Here is a 25,102-nt window from a genome sequence, read left to right on the forward strand (position 1 = left end):
GCCTCCCACCAGCATGGCTCTTCTGTACTCTGTGTTCCCAAGAGGGCGACCTGGGCTTCTCAGCATTGCTGCTTCTGCCCTTTGCTCTTTCCCCCAAACCTCTTGGTGGTGCCTCCTCAGCCTGGATAGGGAGGAGGTGTGTTCAGTCTGCTGTGCATGGATTGAAGGCCTGCTGTGTGCCAGGCCCCAGGTGGGGTGTTGGCACTCCCACTGTGCTGTCATACTGTGCAAGTGATGGCAACTAAACTCAACCGGCTGCAACTGAGGTGCTCAAGGGGTGAGACAGCTCTGACACACCCGGGTCGGGGCCTCGCCTGACCATGGTCGGGATGCCACCTGTGTGTGCATGCTGGCGTTACTCTCCGTCAGCTTCTGTCTCAGCCAGGACAGTGTCCGGCAGAAAGGATAGCCCCTTCCCTGAGCTAGGTGGCATGATTCTGACGGGCCGTCTGGGGATGGGGTTGGGGTCACTTCAATGGGACCATGTGGATGAAGAGGTTGGGTGGGTCCTCAGGTTGATCGCCTGATTTACATACATGACCCATTCAGTTCGTGAGCCTGTCTTCCCTGTGAGATTGGAGGTGTCTTGAGAATGGAAGTTTTTATTTTTTAGGAGTTAATAGATGTTCGGAGAACACCTACTGTGTGCTGGGCCCTGTGCTGGGCTCCAGAAACGCAGGAGTGATAAAAACAGCCCAGCCCTTGCTGTCTCAGGCTAATGGTCTGGCAGGGATGAGACATCGCCTTACTCCAAGTATTTCTTGTTTTTGACCTGTTCCTGCTTATGTCACATTGGCTGGGATGTAGTTGGTGGTTGGTGATTGCGGGCTCAATGAACCAATCAGCAAGGATGGCAGCTCCCCACCTCCCCCACCGCCCACTGTCATGGAAGCTCTGTCCCCACAGTGTTTCTCAAAGAGGAGGGGTGTGAGGACTGATCCTGTTGTGTTGGGATGTTGAACTTCCCTGGTTTCCACCCACTGCATGTCTATCTGGGACCCTAAGTCATTGTAACAATAAAAAATACCACCCTCATCCCTGCCCTGGGACATACTCTTTTTCAAACCCTCTGTGGTCAGGGTTTGGGGTGAAGCGTCACTGTCCTTCATTGAGAAGCACTGAGGAGGTTTGAGCACATAAGGAAATCAGTGTAATATTTTGTGGTGAGTGCTGCAGAGGGATTGGTCAGGCAGGGTGGTGGAGGGTGAGTAGGGGCCCTCCAGGGGAATGGATGGGGAATTTGGACCAGGCAGTGGGGGAACACAGGTCTGGAGGAACTTCTTCTCCTCCTTGCCCTCTACATATTTGTAAAGGACCTCTCCGGTGCCAGGCACTGTTCTGGGCTCTGGGGATGTGTACTAAACTTCTGGATAGATTTCCCCAGGAGAGGAGAAACACCTGCTTTCAAATCCTCAAAGGAAGTGTTGAGTTGGTGCCTGGTTGTGCTTGGTGGAAGGCATCTCATGGGCAGGATGAGGGCTTTCTCAGTGAAGCTGAGACCTCAGGCTGTGGCTGTGGCATCCAAGCTCCAGGAGGTTGGGAGATGCAACTCGTATTCCAGCCCTGTTCCCATCTCCCCTTTTGATTCTCTTTTCTCCCAGGGAAGTTAGTTGTGGGTTGATTTCAGTTATGTTTTCCAAACCATTCACTTACTGAGTCCTGCCTGAGTGCCAGACACAGTGCGGGGGGCTTACCCCGAATCACCTAATAGACGACGGTCCTAATGCTCCCATGAGACAGGGGATGTGGATCCCTGATGCTGTAGATCGGGCAACTGAGGCTTAGGGTTTCCCTGTGGAAGGAGCCGGAACCTGCCCTCGGCTCTCTACCTCGGTACCCCAGAGCCACCCTGCCCTGAGAAGCTCTTATGAAAAGTGGTAAAGTTAATTTTTAATTACATGAATATTGCAGGAATATATTCTCTCTATAAAAAATTAAGACATTACCCTGAAGGCTAAAGCCCCCTGTGGTCCTTCTAATCTCAGTAGAGATATCCTGGTAGAAAGCACAGTTTGCTAGTTGGTGTGTCCATTCAGACATTTAAAAAATAAATACGTGTTTATGCATGTCTGTGCCTATGGAAAATATATGGTGCCATTTTGTGTGTGGGTATTTTTGTTCTATTTTTGAAAAATACAAATGGGATCATTCTGCAGCTTTTCTACTCAGCAGTGTTTCTTTTCTTTCCTCTGTTTTTTTTAGAAGGAATAAATATTTAATAAAATATCACTGCAAATAAACCACTGAAGCAGAAGTCTTCTAGCGTTTTTTTTTCACAGGTCTTTTTGAAGAAATGGCTTAAAGGAATATATATGTATTTTTCAAAAGACTGGAAATCCTTTTTAAAATAGAAATAAATATTTGAAAACAATAAAAAGTCTCTCTACAGTGCAAAAAATGTCTTGTCTTGATTTTTTCCCTGCCATGCAAAATTGTTAAATAAGTAGTATGCCCATAGAAACTATGCACCTAGATGCTTTTCCTAATTTATTTAATTGGCAAATAAAAGCTGTATAAATGTATCATGTACAACATAGTGTTTTGAAATATGTATACGTGGTGAAATGGCTAAATTGAGATGATAACATATGCACTACCACACATACTTAACCATTTCTTTAGTGTGTGATGAGACTTAAAGTCTACCCTCAGCAATTTTCAAGAATACAGGACTTTTTGTTTGTTTGTTTTTGAGACGGAGTCTTGCTCTGTCACCCAGTCTAGAGTGCAGCGGCATGATCTTGACTCACTGTAACCCCTGCCTCCTGGGTTCAAGCGATTCTCCTGCCTCAGGCTCCTGAGTAGCTGGGATTACAGGCATGCACCACCAAGCCTGGCTAATTTTTGTGTTTTTAGTAAAGACGGGGTTTCACCATGTTGGCCAGGCTGGTATTGAACTCCTGCCCTCAGGTCGTCCACCCCTCTTGGCCTCCCAAAGTGCTGGGATTACAGGTGGGAGCCACCATGCCCGGCCCGGACTTTGTTACTGACGGTAGTCCCTATGCTGTACCATAGATCTCTTGAACTTACTCCTCTTGTCTAACTGAAATTTCCTACCCTTTGACCAACATAACCCCAACACTCCCTACCTCCCCCTGCCCCAGACCCTGGTAACCACCATTCTACTGTCCACTTCCGTGAGTTTAAATCTTCTTAGGTTTCACATACGAGATCATGTGGTATTTGTTTTTCTGTGCCTGGCTTATTTCACACAGCACAGTGTCCTCCAGGTTCATCCATGTTGTTGCAAATGACAGGCTTTCCTTCTTTTTTGAAGCTGAACGGTATTCCATTATGTAAATGTGCCACATTTTCTTTATCCATTTATCTGTTGATGGGCAGGCTGATTCTACACCTTGGCTATGGTGAATGGTGCTATGAACATGGGAGTACAGCTTTCTCTTTGACATACTGATTTCCTTTCCTTCGGATGTATACCCAGAAGTGGGATTGCTGGATCCCACGGTGTTCCATTTTTAATTTTTTGAGGAACCTCTGTACTGTTTTCCATAGTGGCTATGCTAATTTACAGTCCCACCCACCAGGTGCGGGTGTCCCCTTTTTTCCACATCCCCACCAGCACTTCTCCTTTAGCTAATAGCCATTCTAACAGGTGTGAGGTGACATCTCATTGTGGTTTTAATTTGCATTTCTCTGATTAGTGATGTTGAATATTTTTTATGTAACTGTTGGCCATTTATGTATCTTCTTTTGCGAAATGTCTGTTCAGATCCTTTGGTCCTTTTTTTTGAGACAGAGTCTCACTCTGTCATCCAGGCTGGAGTACAGTGGCATGATCTCAGCTCAGTGCAACCGCCGCCTCCTGGGTTCAAGTGATTCTCATGCCTCAGCCTCCAGAGTGGCTGGGATTACAGGTACCTGCCACCTGCCACTATGCCCAGCTAATTTTTGTATTTTTAGTAAAGACAGGGTTTCATCATGTTGATCAGGCTGGTCTCGAACTCCTGACCTCAAGTGATCTGCCTGCCTTGGCCTCCCAAAGTGGTGGAATTACAGGTGTGTGTGAGCTACCATGCCTGGCCTTTGTCCATTTTTAAATTGGGTCATTTATTTTCTTACTATTGAGCTGTTTGACTTCCTTATATATTTTCGATACTGACCCCTTACCAGATGTTCAGTTTGCAGATGTTTTTCCCATTCTGTAGGTTGTTTCTTTACTCTGTTGATTCTTTCCTTGGCTATGCAGAAGCCTCTTAGTTTGATATCATCCCATTTGTCCACTTTCAATTTTTGTTGCCTGTGCTTTTGGGGTCATATCTGAAAAATGATTGCCCAGATCAATGTTATGGAGGTTTTCTTCTCTGTTTTTTTCTAGTAGTTTTACAGTTTCAGGTCTTATGTTTAAGTCTTTAATCCATTTTGAGCTGCTTTTTTTGTTTATGGTGTGAGATAAGGGTCTAATTTTCTTCTTTTGAAATCTTTATTATTTCTATATCGGAATTTCTTTTGAAATTCTTTAAATATTTTAAATCTAGGTTTCCCAACCCTACTTATTTAACAGACTGTCCTTTCCCCCTGGTGGGTTCTAGACATCTTTATTGAAGATCAGTTGACTGTAAATGCATGGATTTATTTCTTGGTTCTTGGTTCTCTATTCTGTTCCACTGGTCTGTGTGTCTGTTTTTATGCTACTGTCATGCTATTTTTTTGTTTGTTTGTTTGAGACGGAGTCTCGCTCTATCACCCAGGCTGGAGTGCAGTGGTGCGATCTTGGCTCACTGCAAGCTCCGCCTCCCAGGTTCATGCCATTCTCCTGCCTCAGCCTCCCGAGTAGCTGGGACTACAGGCACCCACCACCACACCCGGTTAATTTTTTTGTATTTTTAGTAGAGGGGGGTTTCACCATTTTAGCCAGGATGGTCTCGATCTCCTGACCTCGTGATCCACCCACCTTGGCCTCCCAAAGTGCTAGGATTACAGGCGTGAACCACCACACCTGGCCTGTCATGCTATTTTTATTACTGTAGCTTTGTAGTATATTTTGAAGTAAGATAGTGTTATATGTCTAGCTTTGTTATTTTTTGCTCAAAATTGCTTTGGCTATTTGGGGTAGATTTTTTAATTTTTTAAATTTTTTTATTTTTTTGAGACGGAGTCTGGCTCTGTCGTCCAGGCTGGAGTGCAGTGGCCAGATCTCAGCTCACTGCAAGCTCCACCTCCCGGGTTTACGCCATTCTCCTGCCTCAGCCTCCCGAGTAGCTGAGACTACAGGTGCCCGCCACCTCGCCTGGCTAGTTTTTTGTATTTTTTAGTAGAGACGGGGTTTCACAATGTTAGCCAGGATGGTCTTGATCTCCTGACCTCGTGATTCGCCCGGCTCGGCCTCCCAAAGTGCTGGGATTACAGGCTTGAGCCACCACGCCCGGCCATGGGGTAGATGTTTTAAAAAAGACCCTCTTGGCTGTAAACTTAGGGTCAAAAATATTTTTCCAGATGTTTCTGTCTTGATAAAAGCTAATAAAACCAAGCAGGCTCTTCTGTTTGGATTTTTTTCTGCTTCATGTTTCAAACAGATGAAGGAATGAAAGACTTACTTCTTTTTTGAAAAAAAAGTCACTGTTTTTACTAGTTGAGTCACTGAAGACAAGATTTAATAATTTTGATGGGAGGGATTGCAAACATTTTCTGTGAAGGACCACAGAGTGAATATTTTAGTTTTTGCAGGCCATATGGTCTCTGTTGCAGCTACGCAACTCTGCTGTTACAGTGTGAAAACAGCCCCAGACAATGTATAAACAAATGAACTGTGGCTGTGTTTCAATAAAGCTTTATTTATAAAAGCAGGTGGTGGGCCAGACGTGGCCTACTCTTGACCTAGTTCCCTAGGATGCTTCTAAAGTCAAGTCCTGTAGTTGGAGAGGAGGGGAAGTAAGAGGAGCTGCTGAGTCACTTGGCAATATTTCTTCTGAGACACAGATTCTTCTAGATCTGTTTTGAAAATACCCACATCATTGTTTTCTAGTTGTCTTGTATTCCATAGGAGGACTATACCCTGTTTATTTACCCACTTCTCTAAGACTGGATAACTAGGTTGTATCTAATCAGTGTGGTTTGTATAAAAATTGGTTGGCCACCAGGATCTTGGCATGTCAACCCTGTGTTCTTCCCCCTCCAGGGCTAGGGGCAAGGTGAAGCATTGTCGAATCAACCGGGATGGCCGGCACTTTGTGCTGGGGACCTCCGCCTATTTTGAGAGCCTGGTGGAGCTCGTCAGTTACTACGAGAAGCATTCACTCTACCGAAAGATGAGACTGCGCTACCCCGTGACCCCTGAGCTCCTGGAGCGCTACAACATGGTAGGTGGTGGACTGCCTTATGATTTGGTGGGATTTCTTGTCTGAGGTTGTACCTCATCTGTTCACGAATTCAGCAGACCTCTGAGTATTCACCAGGTGTCTGATACTGCTGTAGGTCCTGGGGATACAAATTGAACACAACAGACAAAGACCCTGCCCTTGTGCTGCTTATAGTGTAGTGTTGGGGAGATGCAACAAATGAGATTTAAAATATCCATAGCATGTTCCAGGTGGTGATGAGCACTAAGGAGAAAAACACTGGGCCGGTGGATAAAGGGATACAGAGTGATGGAGAAGGGGCCACAGTTTTCAGAGGGTGGTATAGGAAGATCTCACTGAAAAGGATTGAGCCATGTGGGTATCTTCTGGAGGAAGCGAGGATAGCATGTGCCAAGGTCCTGAGGTAGAAGCCTGCCTGGAGGCACTAAGAGGAAGTCAGCATGGCTGGAATGAAGTGAGCCCAAGCCGGGGTAGAGCTAAATGAGGACGGGGGTTCACAGGTGACTTATCATGCAGGGGCGCATAGGCCATTATAAGGCCCTGGCTTTTTCTCTGAGTCACTGGAGAGTTCTGGGTTCAGGAGAGACCTGACGTGATTACTGTGTCTCCATTCCTACCACATAGATCATTAATTTATTGAAAAGAGATGTATGCCATTCTGACCATGTGCCAAGAACTGTTCTAGATACTGGGAGTACTGTGGAACAAAATCTGCTTTGGGAAATTTAGGTTCTGGAGAGGAGAGACAGACAATATACACAATTAAGATGTTTTCAGGTAGCATGAAATATAATAAACAGGATGGTGTGAAAAGGGGTGGACACTACCTTATGCTGTGGGAGTGGAGATCAGAGAAGGCCACCTTAAAAGGGGAGAAATGTGGGCTGAAACATGGAAGATAGCAGTGAAGGGGCTCTTGGGAGAAGTGAATGAAGGGGTGGCTCTAGGTAGAGGAGTGGCCACACCGCAAGCCCTAAAGTGACATGGGGAACAGAAAGAAGAGTTAGAGAGGAACGGAGAGGTGGTGGGGGTGGATCTTGGCAGTGGTGTGCTAGTAAATGTTCAAACAGCTCTGAGCGGGGCAGGGGAAGGGACTGGTTTGTAGCATTTGCCAATTTCCATGGTGTAAATACTTCCATGGTGGTCAGTGGTCAGTTTCAAGTTGTTAATGTGCTGTGGTTGAACCTGGAATGTGGAGTCACGAAGTGATGTATGCAGTGGGCTTTTGTGAGCCGGGGGGTCACTCCAGCACACCACTGGATCTTAGGATTTGTGCTTTTACAAAGGAACACGATGCCTGGCATGCTGCAGGCCAGGGCAGGGTCTTTCTGATTTTGGGTTAGTTTCCAAGTCTGGGGACCTTCTTTATAGCTTCTTTCTGTGTCTACTCATGGGCCATAAGAAAATTCTGTGAGGTTTCAACTCCTCTATCAAAGGATAGGTAACCATAAGGAAGCCTAGAACACTTGTTATATGTAAGGGCTATTCGAGGAGCATGGATTATTCCATTTCTTTCTTTCTTTTTTTCCAGGAAAGAGATATAAACTCCCTCTACGATGTCAGCAGAATGTATGTGGATCCCAGTGAAATCAATCCATCCATGGTAAGTGCTGAACCTCCAGTTCACACGATTTCTGAGTCACGAGGCTGATGTGGATTCCATCTTCTTCCCCTGGCAGTTATAACAGGGCAAGGGAAGACTTTGGAAAACCTGGCTAAAATAATGTTTTCTCTTTTTTTTTTGAGAAGAAAGGATGATTGACAATATGAAGTCTAGTGTCAGGGAAAATGTTAATAGAATTCCATCCAAATGCAACAGTGTTTTGATAAAATTCTGAGGTTTGACGAGCCACCTTTGGGCCCAATGCTTCTAATTAAAAGTCTTTCAAATGTTTTTTGCTCGCTGACGGAGTCCGCAGTGTTTATAAATTCCATTTGGTTCGCTGACCTCCTTGCAGCGCACCTGCTATCTCATATTCCCACCCTGACACTGTTGTGTAATTTCATGCAGGTGTAGGGATGGATTTTACTTTTAGCCCTTGGCTCCTCCTTGCCATGGTTTCATCTGAAATTTCGTTTGAGCCGGCACAGGAAGAACTGCCGGCTCAAAACTGCGAACTTTCTGTTTCGGGTCATGTGGCACACGATTAGTGTACAGTGCTCGCTTAGGAAGGGCCCCTGCTTGTGGGCTCTGTTGAAATCTAGCGATGACTTTCTTTTTTAAAAATTTATAATCCTTGGCCAATGCAGATCTATTTCAGAAAGAAATGAAATCTTGAAAAGTTGTGGGCAAATTGAGCTGTGTGTGAAATGCATTAAGAGACTTTAGTAGCAAAAACTTTTGTTAGAAGTGAAGGATGTTTTGGTGACGAGAAAAATCACCTCTCTAACCGATGAGTGTTCCTTCCTGTGGCCTTGGAGACCGGCTCTGGTCCTCATATCCATCCTTGAAGCAGGATATGCAGGTAGAGGCTGCTCTGTGTGCAGGCGGGGGAGAGAAAGGCGAGGGCTCTGCTTAGCCTCTGGCCTCCAGCTGCTGATCCCTGTGGCAGGGCTTCTAGAACCCACACTGCTTCTTATGAAACATCATGAACTATGGCAATCACTCACATTGATGGATCCAGTTCTGGGCTGAGCCACTTAAAACAGCTGGTTGATGTGGGGCAAGTTACTGTCTGTCTCTGCATCTCAGTATTCTCATCTGTAAAATGGGCATAATCATATAACTACCTACCTTTTATGGCTGTTGTAAGGATTAAAGGAGATACCTTAAGGCTTGGAACAATGCTTTCACTATACTATAGTTAGCACTTAAGAATTGCAAGCTGTTGTCAGTTTTATCATTATACATATGATCTCATGTAATAGTCTTAACCCTGTGAAATATATAAAAATTTAATTCCCATTTCACAGATGGGGGAACTGAGGATTAGAGAGACTCAAACTTATATTATTATTCAAAGGCAGAGCAATGATTTGAACCTACATATCTGACTCCATAGCCTGTGTTCTGAAGAAAAGTTTTACTGGGTTCCCTGTGAAATTCCCATTTCCTTCGGGTGGGAGGAGAAGGAAGCCACTGATTTAAATAGATTTGACAATGTCACAGCTTTTCCCACTAATATTTGCTTGCCGTGTGGGTGTTCATTTATGCCCACCAGGCAAAAGGCATGAAAACAAATTCATTGCAGAAAATTTCTATACCAAGGAAGTTCTATCTTAGCTCTGTGAACAGAGACCACTTTTTGATGAATTTCATGGAGGAGAAGCTCAGTGACTCTTGCAAAATGTCAAGGTCCTGCAGGAATGTAGATAGGGGATTGTTGACCTACAGGAAAAGAGCAGTGAGGCCCTCAGGACAGGCAGGAAGAATGGGGTTGCCCTTAAACTTCTGGGAGGCTTGCTGAGCACAGGCACTGTGATGACGGTCTTGGCTTAATCTACAAGGCATATCCTTTCTTTGTTGAGGAAATGGAGCAATATGGTGTTACTACAATAGAGGGTCACTCCCACCCTAACGCTAAGCCTAACCTTAAACCCTAACCTCTAACCCCAACTCTAAGCCTGAACTCTAACCCTAACCCCAGCTAAACCCTAACTCCTAACCCCTCACCCTTAATCCTTAATCTCAACCCAGGTACTCTTGGTTCTGACTAGGTCAGTTCTCCTTCACTCCCTAGTGACTTTTTGGGGTCTTGGATTCTTTGCAATGCCAGTCCCTCTCCAGCAGGTGACTTTGTCACCTTGGCCTGAAGCCTCCTGCTCCTCAGTGAGAAGAACCAAATGGTGCCTGGGAACGCAGCCGCCTCCCTCCCCTCCTGTCCCTGGCCTGACCTTTTCCTTCTTGTTTTCCCTGAAAGCCTCAGAGAACCGTGAAAGCTCTGTATGACTACAAAGCCAAGCGAAGCGATGAGCTGAGCTTCTGCCGTGGCGCTCTCATCCACAATGTCTCCAAGGAGCCCGGGGGCTGGTAAGGCTGAACAGAGGCTGGGCTGCTTGGCACGGGGGCTTGACTTGTCCTTTCTTGTGATGAGACTCAGGTGCTGGCCAAGTCTGACCCCCTTTGTCTGTCATCCTGGGCTGGCTTTGACCTCTTGTGTTAAGTCCCTTTTTAGGAAGGTGGCTTGGTGCATGCTCTGTTTGAGAAAATGGATAAACAACAGTATTAACAGTTATCAACATATCATATCATATATGGTATATTATTATAATTACAACAGCAGCTACCATTTATTGAAGTCTTACTAAGTGGCAAGCAGTCTGCTAATTGCTTTCATGCATTGTCCAACCAAATCTTCAACCAAATCTTCATTACTCCCTGTGGTCAGGACTATGATTATCCCCACTTTAAAGATGCGGCGAATGAGACTTTCCAAGTCACACAAATAAATACTGAATACTAAATAGTGCAGGCGCTTTCCAATGTGACTGTGTGTTATTTCCAATTCAAATTCTTACACTATTCCATAGTCCTGTGCTGTATGCAATGGCCACATCCTGAATCGAAGACAATGTGTTTTTAGGGCAAGGGTACCTGGGTGTGCTAGGCTTTAGTACCACTTCACTTTTTAACCTTGGAAGAAAAATTCGCTGCCCACCGATAGGTTTCTGGGCAAGTGGTTTTGTGGGGTGACTTCTGTCTGAGAGCAGTAAGAACTCGCTCATATTAAACCAGTGAGCACTGGTTTAAGTACCTCAGAGACTGGCATTTCTGCCTCCCACAAGATAACTAGACCTGGCTTAGAAATCTGAACAGCAGCATGCATGGAGTGCTTCTATGTGTCAAGCGCTGTTTTAAGCACATTTGAAATAACTCACATCATTTGAAATAACTCAGTTAATCCACATGATGACTGTAAAAGGTTGGTTCTGTTGTTACCTGCATTTTACAGATGAGGAAACTGAAGCCTTGAGAAGTACAGTCACTTCCCTAGGGCCACATAGCAGGCTGAAATTTGAACCCCCAGAGCCTACACTCTTAACCCCATTCATCTGCTAAGTCCTTCCCTGTCCTCTTGCAAGATGCCTTAATCCACGGATTGTCAAACTTTTTCTTAAAATCAGGAGAACCTCATTGCAAACCAATTCATACCTAGATTCCCCAGAAGCAAAGATGCAGCCGAGTTATCTGTTGAGCTGGAGTAGGGGCGTAGACCTGCCCTGTTTGGCCTTGCTGACATCACAGTCCTTACTGCAGCCCCTGCTCCTTCCCCTTGGAGGCTCCCACAGTGTTGTCCATCTGCTTCTCCCAGTTCAGAGGCTTGGCTTTGCCCAAGTCCCTCCACTCGAAGTGGCACAGAGTTGAGGTCACTTCCAGGCACACTGGCTTTCCCTCATTGTGCTCCTGTCCCTGCCTTGGTCAACATCCTGGTGCTCACTGGGTGGGTGACTGTCATTTTTGGAGTTGTGGGTGGAGCCCAGGTGACTACTCCAAATCACAGTTTTCCATTCTGTGTGAGATGGCTTCATGCCTTTCTATGACTCTGATAGGCAGTTCTCTGAATTTTGAAGGCTCTTGTCTTAAGAGACTGGCAGAAGTTTGTTTGGCAAGGGAGTGTGGGCAAACGGCCCAGCGGCTGTGGTCATTTCTCTCTCTGATGGCAGTAGTGGTACAGGGGGCTGCCTGTGTGAAACAGCCTTTTATGCATACTCCCAAACTGGTTCCCCTGTAGCTAGGGGACCAAACAATTGTTGTCTGAACCAAGATGCTCCTTGAGTGAAGGGAATGTAAAGTGCTCAGTCCTGGATAGATGGTATATATGATCGCTGTAAATACAGCCAGCCCTTGCCAGAAGTGGGTCTGGAGAAATGGTGCGAAGGGCGTGAAAAGCGCTTACAACCCGCGGTCCTGTGTCTGCTAGGTGAATTGGTAGCATCAGTCCTCACTCTGCTTATTCAGACCAAAAAAGTGTTAATTTCTTCCCACCACCATGGAGCACAGACTTGATTAAGATCCAGAAAGGTCAGCCGGGCACAGTGGCTCACGCCTGTTATCCCAGCACTTTGGGAGGCCAAGGCGGGTGGATCACTTGAGGTCAGGAGTTTGAGACCCGCTTGGCCAACATGGTGAAACCCTGTCTCTTCTAAAAATACAAAAATTAGCCAGACGTGGTGGCGCGTGCCTGTAATCCCAGCTACTTGGGAGGCTGAGGCTTGAACCCGGGAGGCGAAGGTTGCAGTGAGCCGAGATCGTGCCATGCACACCAGCCTGGGTGATAGAGTGAGACTCTGTCTCAAAAACAAAACAAAACAAACAAACAAACAAAAAGATCCAGAAGGATCTCATATAGTGGGGAAGACAGACGGGTAATTATACGTTAAGTATAAGGTGTGGCTGCTCGGATGACTGTGGGGACAGGATGCCAGCGGACCACAGAGGAAGAGTGCTCAGCCTAGGGGGCAGTCAGGGAAGACTCCCTGGGAGAGGAAATGCCCAACCTGAGTCTTAAATTAGTGGGGGGGAAACTGGGTACCAAGGGCATGGGCCAAGGCATGGAAGCCAGGCAGCGTGGCAGGGGCATGATGGGGACGATGAGTCATCTGGAGCAAATGTCATGGAGAGTTAGGAGGTGACGTCTGGGAGTCCTGGGGTCACACTATGCTGTGCCGTGGTTGCCATGTTGAAGAGTCTGGGCTGGATTCCAGAGGCCCTGGGGAGCCATCATGTGGCGTGTTCAGAGGTGCATTTTGGAGAGTCCCTGGCTACAGAAAGTGGCTCAAGAGATGGACAGGTTGAAGGGAGGAGGTTTGCGTGTCTGGGCATGGACTTGCCGGGAGGAATCAGTCTTACAGGTGCTCACCGTCTGGTGGGGTCCAGGAACATTCATAGATGGATTATGTCCCATGTTGTTAGTGTCATTATAAAGATAGAGAACAGTGTTTTAGCTGAATAATAATAAGAGCTAACACTATTATTTACTGTGCACTAGGTAGGCGCTGTCCCAAGCACTCAGCTTTTGTTAATTTAGAGTCCCAATAAAACGCTCTGAGGGAAGCACTCGCATTTGCCCATTTTGCAGATGGATAGTCGGAGGCACAGAAAGCCTCTACAGTCAGTGGGAGAGCTGGAATTTCATTGCAGCCTGTCTGCCTCCAGAACCACCTTCTCTCTAAATTCACAACCTCCCTGAAATGGGGGCGAACTTTTGTCTTGTATGGTCTCTGACTTCCACTTAAAGCACTGAAACTTCTGACTTGGGGTATCTTTGACCAAACATTAAGATCATGTGATGAGGAGGGAAATCGGACCCCAATAACTCATTGGTAATTAAAAAAAAAAAAAGTTGCCTTTGAAATGCTCTGTTGTCACAGATAGTGACACTGGTCACCTGGCCACTTACTGCCTGTCACCATCAGAATCAAGCCGGCAGTTGGGGGCTAATAAGCAGTAGTGGGGAATGCATGCCACCTGGTGACAGCCCCCATGTCCTCTCTTCTTATCCAGGTGGAAAGGAGACTATGGAACCAGGATCCAGCAGTACTTCCCATCCAACTACGTCGAGGACATCTCAACGGCAGATGTCGAGGAGCTGGAAAAGCAGGTGAGTCCCCCTCTTTGATGCTGTTACAGGAAGAAGGGATCTGCGGGTCCAGTTTTTCGGGGACCTGTGCCATCTCGGTGGGTGAATTTTTCCGTGTGCTGCTCGTGGTGTCTGTGGAGCTCTGGATCTGGAAAGGCAGAGTGATAGGGAAATTGAGATTGAGTTGTTGCGGGTGAGTTGCTGTGACAAGCCGGCCGTGATTTAATCAGGTTGTGCTGGGCTTGGAAGGGTTTGAGTATGCAGGAGAATTCCCACTGGAGTGGAAGTGGCCAAATGGGGAATTTGTCCTTCGCTTAAGCAACTTGCAAATGAAACACATGTATGTTGGGCAGCCAGACATTGAGAACGTGCTCGGGTTGAGTAAGCAAGTGGGTCTGACCAGAAGGTGAGATGAGGCCTTCCTGGTGACTTTGTAAACCTGGTGGTGGTTCCCTTGCCGCCTCTTGTTTAGAGAGCAGCCACATGCAGCGTGCCGGTGCTGCAGCAAAGATGACTTCTTTGTAAGGAGGACTTTAAGATCCTGTTAGAGCCCCAGGTGTTTATTTTCTAAGGGAGGTAGGGCAATCTTGGAAGGCTTCCTGGAGGAAGGAGTATTTGAGCCTTAAAAGTCAAGTTAGAGTTCAACAGCAAGAGACTGGCAGAAGGGAGTTCCAAGTGGGAGGTACAGTCTAAGCAAAGGTGTGGCAGTGGGAATGTGGTTGTGTTCTGTGTGCTTGGGCTGAGGCAGAGACGTGAAGCCCTTGCTGCATCTGTATACTGCGCTGCCCTTACCTGAGCATCAACATTTGCCTGGTACAGGGACTGGGGGTTGGGGTGGTGCAGGCAATGAGTGGATGCCTGGTTCTGCCACCTCTCCCAAGCCCAAGATATTCTTCGTCTCAGCCAGACCCTGGGATGGTTCGAGTGTGCAATGGGAGGCAGAGCTGGAAAGGGTGATGGGGGCTCTGAAAGTCTTAAAAGCCAGATCACAGAGTATGGGCGTTGCTTCCACAGGACATGGGGAGCCACAGAAGGTTCTTGAGCTAGGCTTTAGTAGGCAAAAGAGTCTCATTTTGTAATAAGGTCAGATAAATGGTCTAGGATGTGTTTTGAAACCAGATCTGAGGAAGCATTGTGAAACCTGTTCTAGAATTCACAAGGCACGTTTTTACGGATTGCAAAATGAAACTCCTAACCTCCTGGCACCCTCTCCGCGCCAGGTCCCTATCAGCTCCATGCTTCATTATTTAGCTCTCTCCCCGTAGACGTATCTGGTAATGAAAGTGCATTTTAAACAGTTCCACAGGCAGTGTCTCTGCTAAACGGTGTGCTTTGGAAACGGGTTGTCTTTTTATTATTCCCGTTACAACTAACGTGAGTTATGTCTTGTTTCTTCATAGATTATTGAAGACAATCCCTTAGGGTCTCTTTGCAGAGGAATATTGGACCTCAATACCTATAACGTCGGTACGTGCACACATCATCTTAGCCTGGATTCCCACCCCTATCCCCCATGAGTTGACCTCAGCCCCGCCCTACACCGGGAGGTGGCTGACACAGGGTCTTGTCTTGAATGCCAGCTCCTTCCCCGGCGGTAGCTGAGTATTTAGGTCAGTGAGTATGATGCTATGTCTGCTATTAATCTCTGCTAAAACCGTAAATGCTACAACAGGGTCTGGTACGTAAGTGCTAGATGGTGGTTAGCGGACATTATTACCAACATCACTCTTACTATCTCAGGATCCGCCTGTGTTTCCCATGCGTTTCGAAGGAAAGCTGAGCCGTCAGCCTGGCGGAAACGCAGCATGGAGTTGGGAGTCTCGGGTTCTAAGCCCAGCTCTGCCTCTCTGTTGCTATGAGACCACAGACCTGTCACTTCTCCTCTTTGAACCTCTGCTTCCTGGTTGCTCTGCTGGGGCCCAGGAAACCCAGCCCGCCCATGTTGACTGTGCTGCAAGGGGACGTGAAGGCGTGGCCCCGAGGCCAGGCTTGTCCAGTGGTGGCCGGGGTCTCATGTGTGCTGGGCTTCCTGGGTCTTGAGCCTGCCTGCTTTGAAGCGGGTGTGGTGCAGCTCCCATGTGAAGGGACTCTGTAGCAGGCCTCCTTGTTCTGGGCAGCCCATGACCCTCCCTGGGAAGGCATGGGCATGGTTCCCTGGGACTCAGGTGATAGCAGCCCCAGGAACTTCGTGCTTCTATTGCCAGTGCTCTGCTTTACACATTAATTATTATTATGTTTTGTGATAGAGTCTCTGTCACCTAGGCTGGAGTGCAGTGGTGTGATCTTGGCTCATGCAGCCTCTGCCTCCTGGATTCACGTGATTCTCCTGCCTCAGCCTCCCGAGTAGCCGGGATTATAGGCGTGTGCCACTGCGCCTGGCTAGTTTTTGTATTTTTAGTAGAGATGGGGTTTTGCCATGTTGGCCTTAACTCCCGACCTCAAGTGATCTGCCTGCCTTGGCCTCCCCAAGTGCTGGGATTGCAGGCATGAGCCACCGCGCCCAGCCTACGTTCCACATTTGTTACCTGCTGCTTTTCCTTTACAACGATCCAGCAGGATAGGTCGGAGAGGGAATCTTTGCTCCCATTACCAGATGAGAAAATCAAGGTCCTAAGTGACCACCACATGTGCTGAGGTCCTGTGGGCCGGGGGGTGTGGGACCCCTGCGTCCACTTCTGGTGCTCTCTGCATCATCTTCCCCCATCCCTGTATTTGCAGAGCAGAGGCACATGGCTCAGTGGTTCTGAGTAGAAATCTTGGAGTCAGGTTTGAACTGAGCCTCAATTTTACTACTACTAGCTGTGTGACCTTCCACGTGTTACTTTCTCTTCATCAGCCTCAGTTTTGCCTCCTGTAAAATGGGCCTAGCAAAAGCAGGGTGCCTGTAGTCCCAGCTACTCAGGAGGCTGAGGCGGGTGGATCCCTTGAGCCCCAGGAGTTTGAGACCAGCCTGGGTAATGTAGCAAGACCTCAAAATCTTAAAAAAAAAAAAAAAAAAAAAAAGATGCAGTATGTGTAATCTGCTTAGAATATTGTCTGGAATATAAGAGCTCAGAAATCTTAGCTACTGATATTATTTGGCAGATAAGTTTCCCTGTCATAATCTTTTCTTCTCTGTAAGATGCTTTCTCTGTGTCTAGAGAAGCCATGCCACATTTCTCTCCTAGCTTCTGGTGACTCCTTGGTGTTTTTGGCTTGTGGCTGCATTCTTCAGTGTCCACATTTGCCTGCACATGGCTTTCTCCCTTGTGTCTGCATCTGTTTTTAAAGCCATTTAGCTGGGTGTGGTGGCTCATTCCTGTAATCCCAGCACTTTGGGAGGCCAAGGCGAGTGGATTGCTTGAGCTCAGGAGTTCGAGACCAGCCCTGGGCAACATGGTGAAACCCCTCTCTACAAAAAATACAAAAATTAGCCAGGCTTGGTGGTGTGCACCTGTGGTCCCAGCTACTTGGGAGGCTGAGGTGGGAGGATTGCATGATCTTAGAAGGTGGAGGCTGCAGTGAGCCAAGATCGCACCACTGTGCTTCAGCCTGGGTGACAGAGTGTGACCCTGTCAAAAAAAAAAGCCATTTAAATTATTTATTTAATTGGCACACAGAAAATTATGTACAATATCCTAAGTGAAACAATCAGTTCATAAAATTTTATGTATTGTAGGTAAACATTTTGTAAAAAGGCCAAGTTTTGCTTAGTTATATTTTAAATCTTTTTAAAATGAACATGCATTGCTTTAGTAATTTGTAAAAAATATTTATGATGAGTGCAAAAAGCATTTTCTAATTGGTCAATCAAAAAGATTTTCAGTGTTTCTTTTGATCAAGATGAACATGTGTCTATAAAGCGGACAAGAGGGTATTTTTTTCAGGTTCTCTCATGCATTTTAATTTTTTTTTTTTCCTCTGCATCTTAAGTGTCCCTCTCCTTTCTCTTACAAGGATACTCGTACTTGTTGGGTGTTGGAATTGCCCTAAATCCAAGATGATCTCATTTTGAGATCCTTAACCTAAGTACATCTGCAACGACCCTATAAGGTCCCATTCGCAGGTACTGGTGACCCGACACATCTTTTTGGAGGACACTACTGAATCCCCCGCATCTCTTGAGCAGTGATGTGTGTGACGTGTACCTACCCCGATGGAAAGTAGACATCCCCATCAATGCTAACCGTGATCATAGCAGTGGCGATTGGTCCGTGAGAGAAGCTGCTCAGGCACGATGCAGTCGGGTCTTTGTGGCCCTCTAATAGGCTGACCGGGACATTTCTTACTCTCTCCCCCAAGTGAAAGCCCCACAGGGAAAAAACCAGAAGCCCTTTGTCTTCATCCTGGAGCCCAAGAAGCAGGGCGATCCTCCGGTGGAGTTTGCCACAGACAGGGTGGAGGAGCTCTTCGAGTGGTTTCAGAGCATCCGAGAGATCACCTGGAAGATTGACACCAAGGTAGGCACCTGCTCACCGGGTGCAGGTGGGCCTGCATTCTCAGGGCTCTGGTGCTCAGCTGAGGCTGTGGGTGGGTCCAGGCAGCAGGATGAGCAGATCCAGGTGCTATTCAGAAATGGGGAAAGAGACCAGGTGGGTTCAGTCAATAGGAGCACCTCTTGTTAGGGAGAGGCAGGGATAGTGGAGCTGCCCTGGGAAGGTGGGTCTGGTCGTCTGGTTCGAACTTCAGAAGGCTGAGTGCGTGCAGCAATGCTCAGTGATGAGGTCTGTGCGGCCCCACATATCTTACCAAGGAAGTTACTGCCTTCCTCGTTTTGAATATTTTGTTTCTAAGTATCATATAAAGCAGTCTGGATCCTCCCCACAGAAAATACTAACTGAGCTCACCTGCCTGGACCTGGAATGGGCTCTGGGAACACAGCAAATCAGCGAGACACGGTTCTTTCCGGTGGAGGAACTTCCCTTCTAGATGGGAATGACCTTTTCAGGGCTGTCCTACCTGAAGTACTAGTCTCTGGCTGGAGGTATTTTGGGAAGGTGTGAGCTTCTGGATAAGAACAGGAGGTCTGGAGTTGAGCATACTGGAGTTTGCATCCTGGCAGGGCTGGACCCTGGGTAAGCAACCACACTTCTCTGGGCCTCAGTTTCCTTGTTGGCAAAATGAGGAACCAAATTCATAACTCAGAAGTACTTAATCACTGCCTTGCCATTATACCAGAGCGACATGGGCAAGTGCCACCCTGTCTTTGATGATGGAGTAAGGGCTGTCCCTGTGGCTGCAGAACTGGAAAGAAATTGTAGGGTTTCCTATGGACCCATTTGCTTCTAAGGTAGATCTTGACCCCAAGGGCTGATTAAAGCCTTCCTGTGGGGCCTCTTGTGCCTTCTGACTTCTGGCTAGTGTCAGTGAGTCTCTCCCCCAAGATACTTAGTCATCCACCAGTGGCCAGGTCATTTTTGTTTCCCCCGGGAGGGCCTCACATCTTGGCCAGTCCCTGGTCACGAGAGGATCGTTGTGTCCTCTTTAGGAGACTTTGCAGAGGGGGCCGGTCCGTGGGTACCCTCACTGGTGGGACATCGTCTTTCTCTGACCTAGGATCTCCTGGGGGCCCTCCCTAGGGCTCCTAATTCTTCCCATGGCTTTTCACACCACCAGCCATGGGGGAGGAACCATGAGCTTGTAGCCAGCTGTGCTGTCCGTCTGGCTTTCCCAGTGAAGCCATCTCTTCTAGGCCCTCGAGTGCCTCTGATGCTGCAGTACAGCTCTGAGGCACAGGGGGGCGCCACAACCCTGAGGTTTATTTGAAAAATCTCCAAATAGCGTATTCCGGCTCTCTCTGCTTTGCTTAATGGGGAAAAGTGTTACTTCCCTAGAAGGCTCTGTCTCTCCCCTGCCTCGCACCTCCTCTCCTGCCGCATGAGGGTTTCTGAAATGAAGCTGAGCTGTTCAAGGCTGCTGTTGGTGGCCTTTGGTCTACATTCCTTCCTAATTGGTTTTTATATTTGCTGAGATTTCATGAGAATGATTTTTAAAGTCCTATTATTACATCTGAGGGGTAAAAAAAAAAAAAAAAAAAAGGGACAGCAGAGTTGACGGAGTTGCTGCACTGAGCACAGCTAGCCCTTTTGGGGAGCTGGTGTTGGGGGGCAAAGGAAGAAGGCCCCATTCCACTCTCGGGCAACCAGCGGCGGATAAACTCTGCTCGCTGCCAGGACCTCTGCCTGTCCCTAAGTGCCCGCGTTGTTATACGGTCTGTAGCCACCTCATTGATGGCGGAGGGCAGTCACACAATCCCTGTAGTTAGTGGGTTTCCAGAGCCTCACCAACTGTCTTGTGACTTCCCATTCTGAGATGACAGCTGCAGGCCCAGAGAGTAATTGTCATGCAGTTTTTTTGTTTTTTGTTTTTTTGAGACAGAGTTTCACTCTGTTGCCCAGGCTGGAGTACAGCAGTGGGGTCTCGGTTCACTGCAGCCTCCACCTCTTGGGTTCAAGTGATTCTCCTGCCTCAGCCAACCAACTAGCTAGGATTACAGGTGCCTACCACAATTCCCAGCCGATTTTTGTACTTTTTAGTAGAGATGGGGTTTCACCATATTGGGCAGGCTGGTCTTGAACTCCTGACCTGAAGTGATCTGCCCGCCTCAGCCTCCCAAAATGCTGGGATTACGAGCCACTGTGCCCGACCTTGTCATGCAATTTTGAAGCAGCAGCTGGCGTTTCTTCTTGAACTGATATTGTCTTCTGCTAAGGTTGGGAGGAAAAAGAAAAAGTGAAGCCCCATACCTTGTCATAGCGCTGTGTTCTGTGTGAGGTCAACATTCCAGAATTTGACAGGCATGCCCACTCCCTCATTTTAAGCAATTCTGTTGTCACTGGAGGTGAGCTGTGTTATTTCTGGGGTTTCCTGTCTGCAGACAACCCCGTGGTGAAAACTGTGCGCTAAGAGTACAAAGTCAAGTTAATTCAAGAGCCAGGAGAAAACACCTGAGGTTTGGAAAAGAAACATGGGTTTGGTTTCTGTGACAGCACTTTGCTATTGACTGCTTGGCTGACACCTTCTTTACCTGTTAGTTCATGCACTTCCCACCCACCACAGCCCTTCCAGCCTGACCCCTAGAGCTTGCTGTGTCCCCAAGGACATTCAAGAAGGATGGAAAGGGCTGACAGAAGCTGGGGGTATGTGGACAAACTAGAGCCAGTATCAGGGGCTTAGAGTCACACTCGAAGCTGTCCTGATGATGTGGTCACAGCAGGAGCTCACGTAAAAGGCTCGTTTGCTGGTCACTGCCAAGGTCCACTTTGGCCCTGGGAATTGTCAGCACTCATGCGTGAAGGCGTTCTTATAGAAGAAATTGGGTGCCTTCACGTGCTTGTTTACAAAACATGACTTTCTGGTTCTTTGCCTAGGGGAGGTGTCTCCTGGGGCAGTATGAGTAGCTACCATGTGCCCATAGAGTGCTAAGGCCTCTTTGTTTAATTTTTGCAATAGCCCTGTGAGGTAAGGATTCATATCGGCCTCATTTTACAGCTGAGAAAAAACTGAGGCACAAGGAGCCTGTGTGGCTTGCCCAGCCGGCACAGTCTGAGAACAGCCGGGCCAGGTTTCAAACACGTTCCAGTTCCCACTGTCTTAACAACTGGGTCGCGTTGCCTCTCTCACCTAGTGACCACCATCACCTGAACACTTGCTCTGTGCACAGCCCTACCATCAAGGGGCATATCTCAGTGGGGAAGTAAGGTCTGCGCACTGGCACTGAATGGCATTAATGTAGGACCGTCAGGCAAGGGACGGTGAGAAGCAGAGCACACCAGCTGAGGCACTGAGTGATTTGGAAGGTTCCGGGAGGGCAATATCCTTTCCCAGTCCTGGCTGGAGCTAATCCACGGATTAGTTCGTTTTCACACTGCTATAAAGATATTACCCTAGACTAGGTAAGCAAGAGCAGGGAAAACTGCCTTATAAAACCATGAGATCTCGGTGAACTCGCTGTTATCATGAGAACAGCATGGGGGAAGCCGAGCCCATGATCTAGTCACCTCCCACCAGGTCGTTCCCTCAACACCTGAGGATTACAATTCAAGATGAGAGATTCGAATGGGGATCCAAAGCCTAACCACACCCGCTTCCCAGAGAAGGAGTGATTTGGGCTGGGTCTAGAAGGAGGGATTTGATGGACCAGTGGGGTGGGGGTATATGGGCAGCAGGACGAGGAGTCAGGAGGGCATTGCTGTGGTTCAGTGGGAGCCGGGATAGGAACTCTGGGTCTGGATGCAGGAGGCATTTTAGTGAGATTGTCTCCAGAACCTGGCAGCTGATGGGGTGCGAGGGACAAAGCAGAGCTGGAACATGTGGTGGGTGGGCAGGAGCCCACCCCGTGTTAACAGGGCTTTGGCAGCATCTGGTCTCGACACTGGCTGGCTGTGAAGGCTGAGATAAGCGACTCAACTTCTGTTAAACGGAGATAATTCTCCCTGTCAGGGTGTGGATTGATTTAGGTAGTATCCATCCAGTGCTTAGCCTGTGACGCCTAGAGCTAAGCACCCCCCAAATAGTGACCGTTATTATCTAAATATTCTCTCAAGGTCCCCCCTTGGCCAATAAAAGTCTGGTAGAATTTGGGGAGGCCCAACAGGGTTGCCTGCTTTAGGGTGAAGTGAGAAGCTCATCCTTACATGCAAGGAGTTAGATTTGGCGGTGGGTCCTCTGAAGGGAGGCACCTCCTGAGTCCATGGCACATAGTCTGGCCACTGGGTTGTGGTCCCCTTGGACAGAGCCCTGATGGGCAGAGTTGGGGAGCAGGTGTGCAGGTTTTGAGGGTGCAGGGGATAAAAAGTTATGACAAAGATGCTGGGGTCCACAGAACCCACGAGGATTTGAAGAACTAGAATTTGAGATACTCTAACAGTGTGGCTTTAGGGGTGGGGATGGGAGGCAGAGTTAAGGACAAAGGGGTGGTGACAGAGAAGAGCCCCCCCTTCCCCTGCCATCCTGACCTCAGCTATATTTGAGGGCTATGGCCAGGACTGAGCTGGACACCAAATCCTCATGGAAATAGCTTTGTCAAGAATTTTGACAGAGGAAGAAATGAGAGGGGCAGGGTTTTCTTCAGGAAAGGAAAACATTCAACCATATTAAAGATCTGAGCATGCGAGAAAGCAAAGTGGGAATGCAGGAGAAAAAACACAGGGCGAGCTGGGAAGATGGGATTTCTCAGGGGCGGGCACTAAAGATGGTGAACTCCAAACAGGAGAACAACATGAAGTACTGGGAGAAGAACCAGTCCATCGCCATCGAGCTCTCTGACCTGGTTGTCTACTGCAAACCAACCAGCAAAACCAAGGACAACTTAGGTAACATCTTTCCTAAGAATCTGCCCTATAACTGCTGTGAAAATTTCCTTCCTTTCGAGTTTGATATTTTCAGAGAGGGCAGAGTGGGCGCATGCTCCTGTTCTTAACTGCTCCCGGTAGATGGCCTCACCTTGGGTTTGTCCTCCAGGTGAGGGAGCTGGTAGAAGAAGCTCTTTTGGTGTCTCAGTAGGAAGACCCACTGTATTAGTCCATTTTCATGCTGCCGATAAAGACATACCTGGGACTGAGTAATTTCTAAGGAAAAAGAGGTTTAATGGACTCACAGTTCCACGTGCCTGGCGAGGCCTCACAATTACGGCAGAAGGTGAAAGGCACATCTTACCTGGCAGCAGATGAGATAGAATGAGAACCAACCAAAGGGGAGACCCCGTATAAAACCCTCATATCTCATGAGACTTACTACCACACGAACAGTATAGGGGAAACCCCCGTGATTCAATTATCTCCTACCAGGTCCCTCCCATAACACGTGGGAATTATGGGAGCTACAATTCAAGGTGAGATTTGGGTGGGGACACAGCCAAACCATATCACCCACTTAGTGGGTGGATTAGTTCTTATTGCCATTACCACAAACTTGGTGGCTGAAAACATTTATTCTTGTACATTTCTGGAGGCCAGAGTCTGACATCGGTATCAGGGTCAACATCAGGGTGTCAGCAGGGCTGTGTTCCCTCCAGAGGGGAAAGCAATTTAGTTTCTGGGGGCTGCTGGCATTCCTTGGCTTGTGGTCCCATGGGCTTCTCCTCTTCTGCTTCCCTGTTACAAGGACCCTTGTGGTGCATTAGGTCTACCTGGATATTCCAGGATAAGCCTCCCATTTTCAAGCTCCTTAATCACACCTGCAAAGTCTATTCTGCCATATAAAGTGACACATGCACAGGCCCCAGAGATTAAGGCCTGGACAGCTTCAGGGGCCATTACTCAGCCCACCACAGATATAGTTAAAAAAAAAAAAAAAAAAAGGGGCCCTTCTACCATGTTCTCCAGGTACAAGTTTTTGATGATGCTGTACATATTTTTTTCTTTGGGGTGCTTCCTTATCTTTCATCTTAGAACAGAAGACCAGCCAGACAATACTAGACCCCTGAGTTAACTTACTGGGAGGCCAGTCCCTAGGAACCTCTGTTCAGGGACAGATGTCAAAGCTCAGCACTCAGCAGGCTCAGCGTGTTGACTGCCTGGCTATCCCACCACAGCTGGATGGGAGGGAGCCAAGATGAGGCCTGTCCCCTTCCCTCTCCTCTGTCCCGCACAGGCACCCACATCGCAACTCTACCTGTGGGCAGTGGCAGGTGATTCTCAGTTTGTTCATCTTGTGTCTGTGAGCTCTCTGGATCTTCCTCTCCCAAGATTTTCTCTTACCTAAAACCGTCCCCATATTCCCTCTTCTATAACTACCGCTTTTGTGTTTTCTTATTCAAGGATGTTGGTAGTTAAAAAAAAAAAGTAAATTACAATAATTCTAGACTAAAAGGCGGTGGGAAAACTAGGTCCCTTTGTAATACCTGTATCCCCCCAGAGGGCAAAAGTCCATAGTGACACCAATTGGGACAATATCATCAGAACCCCCTGAATGTCAAAGAGGGAGATTCCTGGTTTCCTTTTATAATCTGAGCATCCAGCCGTTGCACCAAACATTAAGAAAATGCAGAGATGAGACACAGAAGTAGTGATGACCTTTTTCTCTGTGTGCAGAAAATCCTGATTTCCGAGAAATCCGCTCCTTTGTGGAAACGAAGGCTGACAGCATCACCAGACAGAAGCCCGTCGACCTCCTGAGGTATAATCAAAAGGGCCTGACCCGCGTCTACCCAAAGGGACAAAGAGTTGACTCTTCAAACTACGACCCCTTCCGCCTCTGGCTGTGCGGTTCTCAGATGGTGGCACTCAATTTCCAGACGGCAGGTAAAGGCAGACTGAAGGTAGTCCTGTCCCTGCAAGGTGGTGG

The 25,102-nt window shown here is 47.7% G+C and overlaps 1 protein-coding gene across 3 annotated transcripts in view; it reads left to right on the plus strand.

Moving 5' to 3' along the window:
- The window catches only part of PLCG2 (phospholipase C gamma 2), a 187,243-nt gene that overhangs the window by 139,369 nt on the left and 22,772 nt on the right, over positions 1-25,102 (plus strand). For all 3 annotated transcript variants that reach the window (XM_073015601.1, XM_007994182.3, XM_007994183.3), the window contains exons 20-27: positions 6,137-6,317; positions 7,849-7,920; positions 10,178-10,287; positions 13,762-13,858; positions 15,238-15,304; positions 18,119-18,276; positions 23,028-23,130; positions 24,850-25,059. In XM_073015601.1, coding sequence (XP_072871702.1) covers positions 6,137-6,317; positions 7,849-7,920; positions 10,178-10,287; positions 13,762-13,858; positions 15,238-15,304; positions 18,119-18,276; positions 23,028-23,130; positions 24,850-25,059 — 998 coding nt within the window. The remainder of the gene's footprint in view (positions 1-6,136; positions 6,318-7,848; positions 7,921-10,177; positions 10,288-13,761; positions 13,859-15,237; positions 15,305-18,118; positions 18,277-23,027; positions 23,131-24,849; positions 25,060-25,102) is intronic.

This window comes from Chlorocebus sabaeus, chromosome 5 (genome assembly GCF_047675955.1).
Source record: "Chlorocebus sabaeus isolate Y175 chromosome 5, mChlSab1.0.hap1, whole genome shotgun sequence".
Classification (NCBI taxonomy): domain Eukaryota; kingdom Metazoa; phylum Chordata; class Mammalia; order Primates; family Cercopithecidae; genus Chlorocebus; species Chlorocebus sabaeus.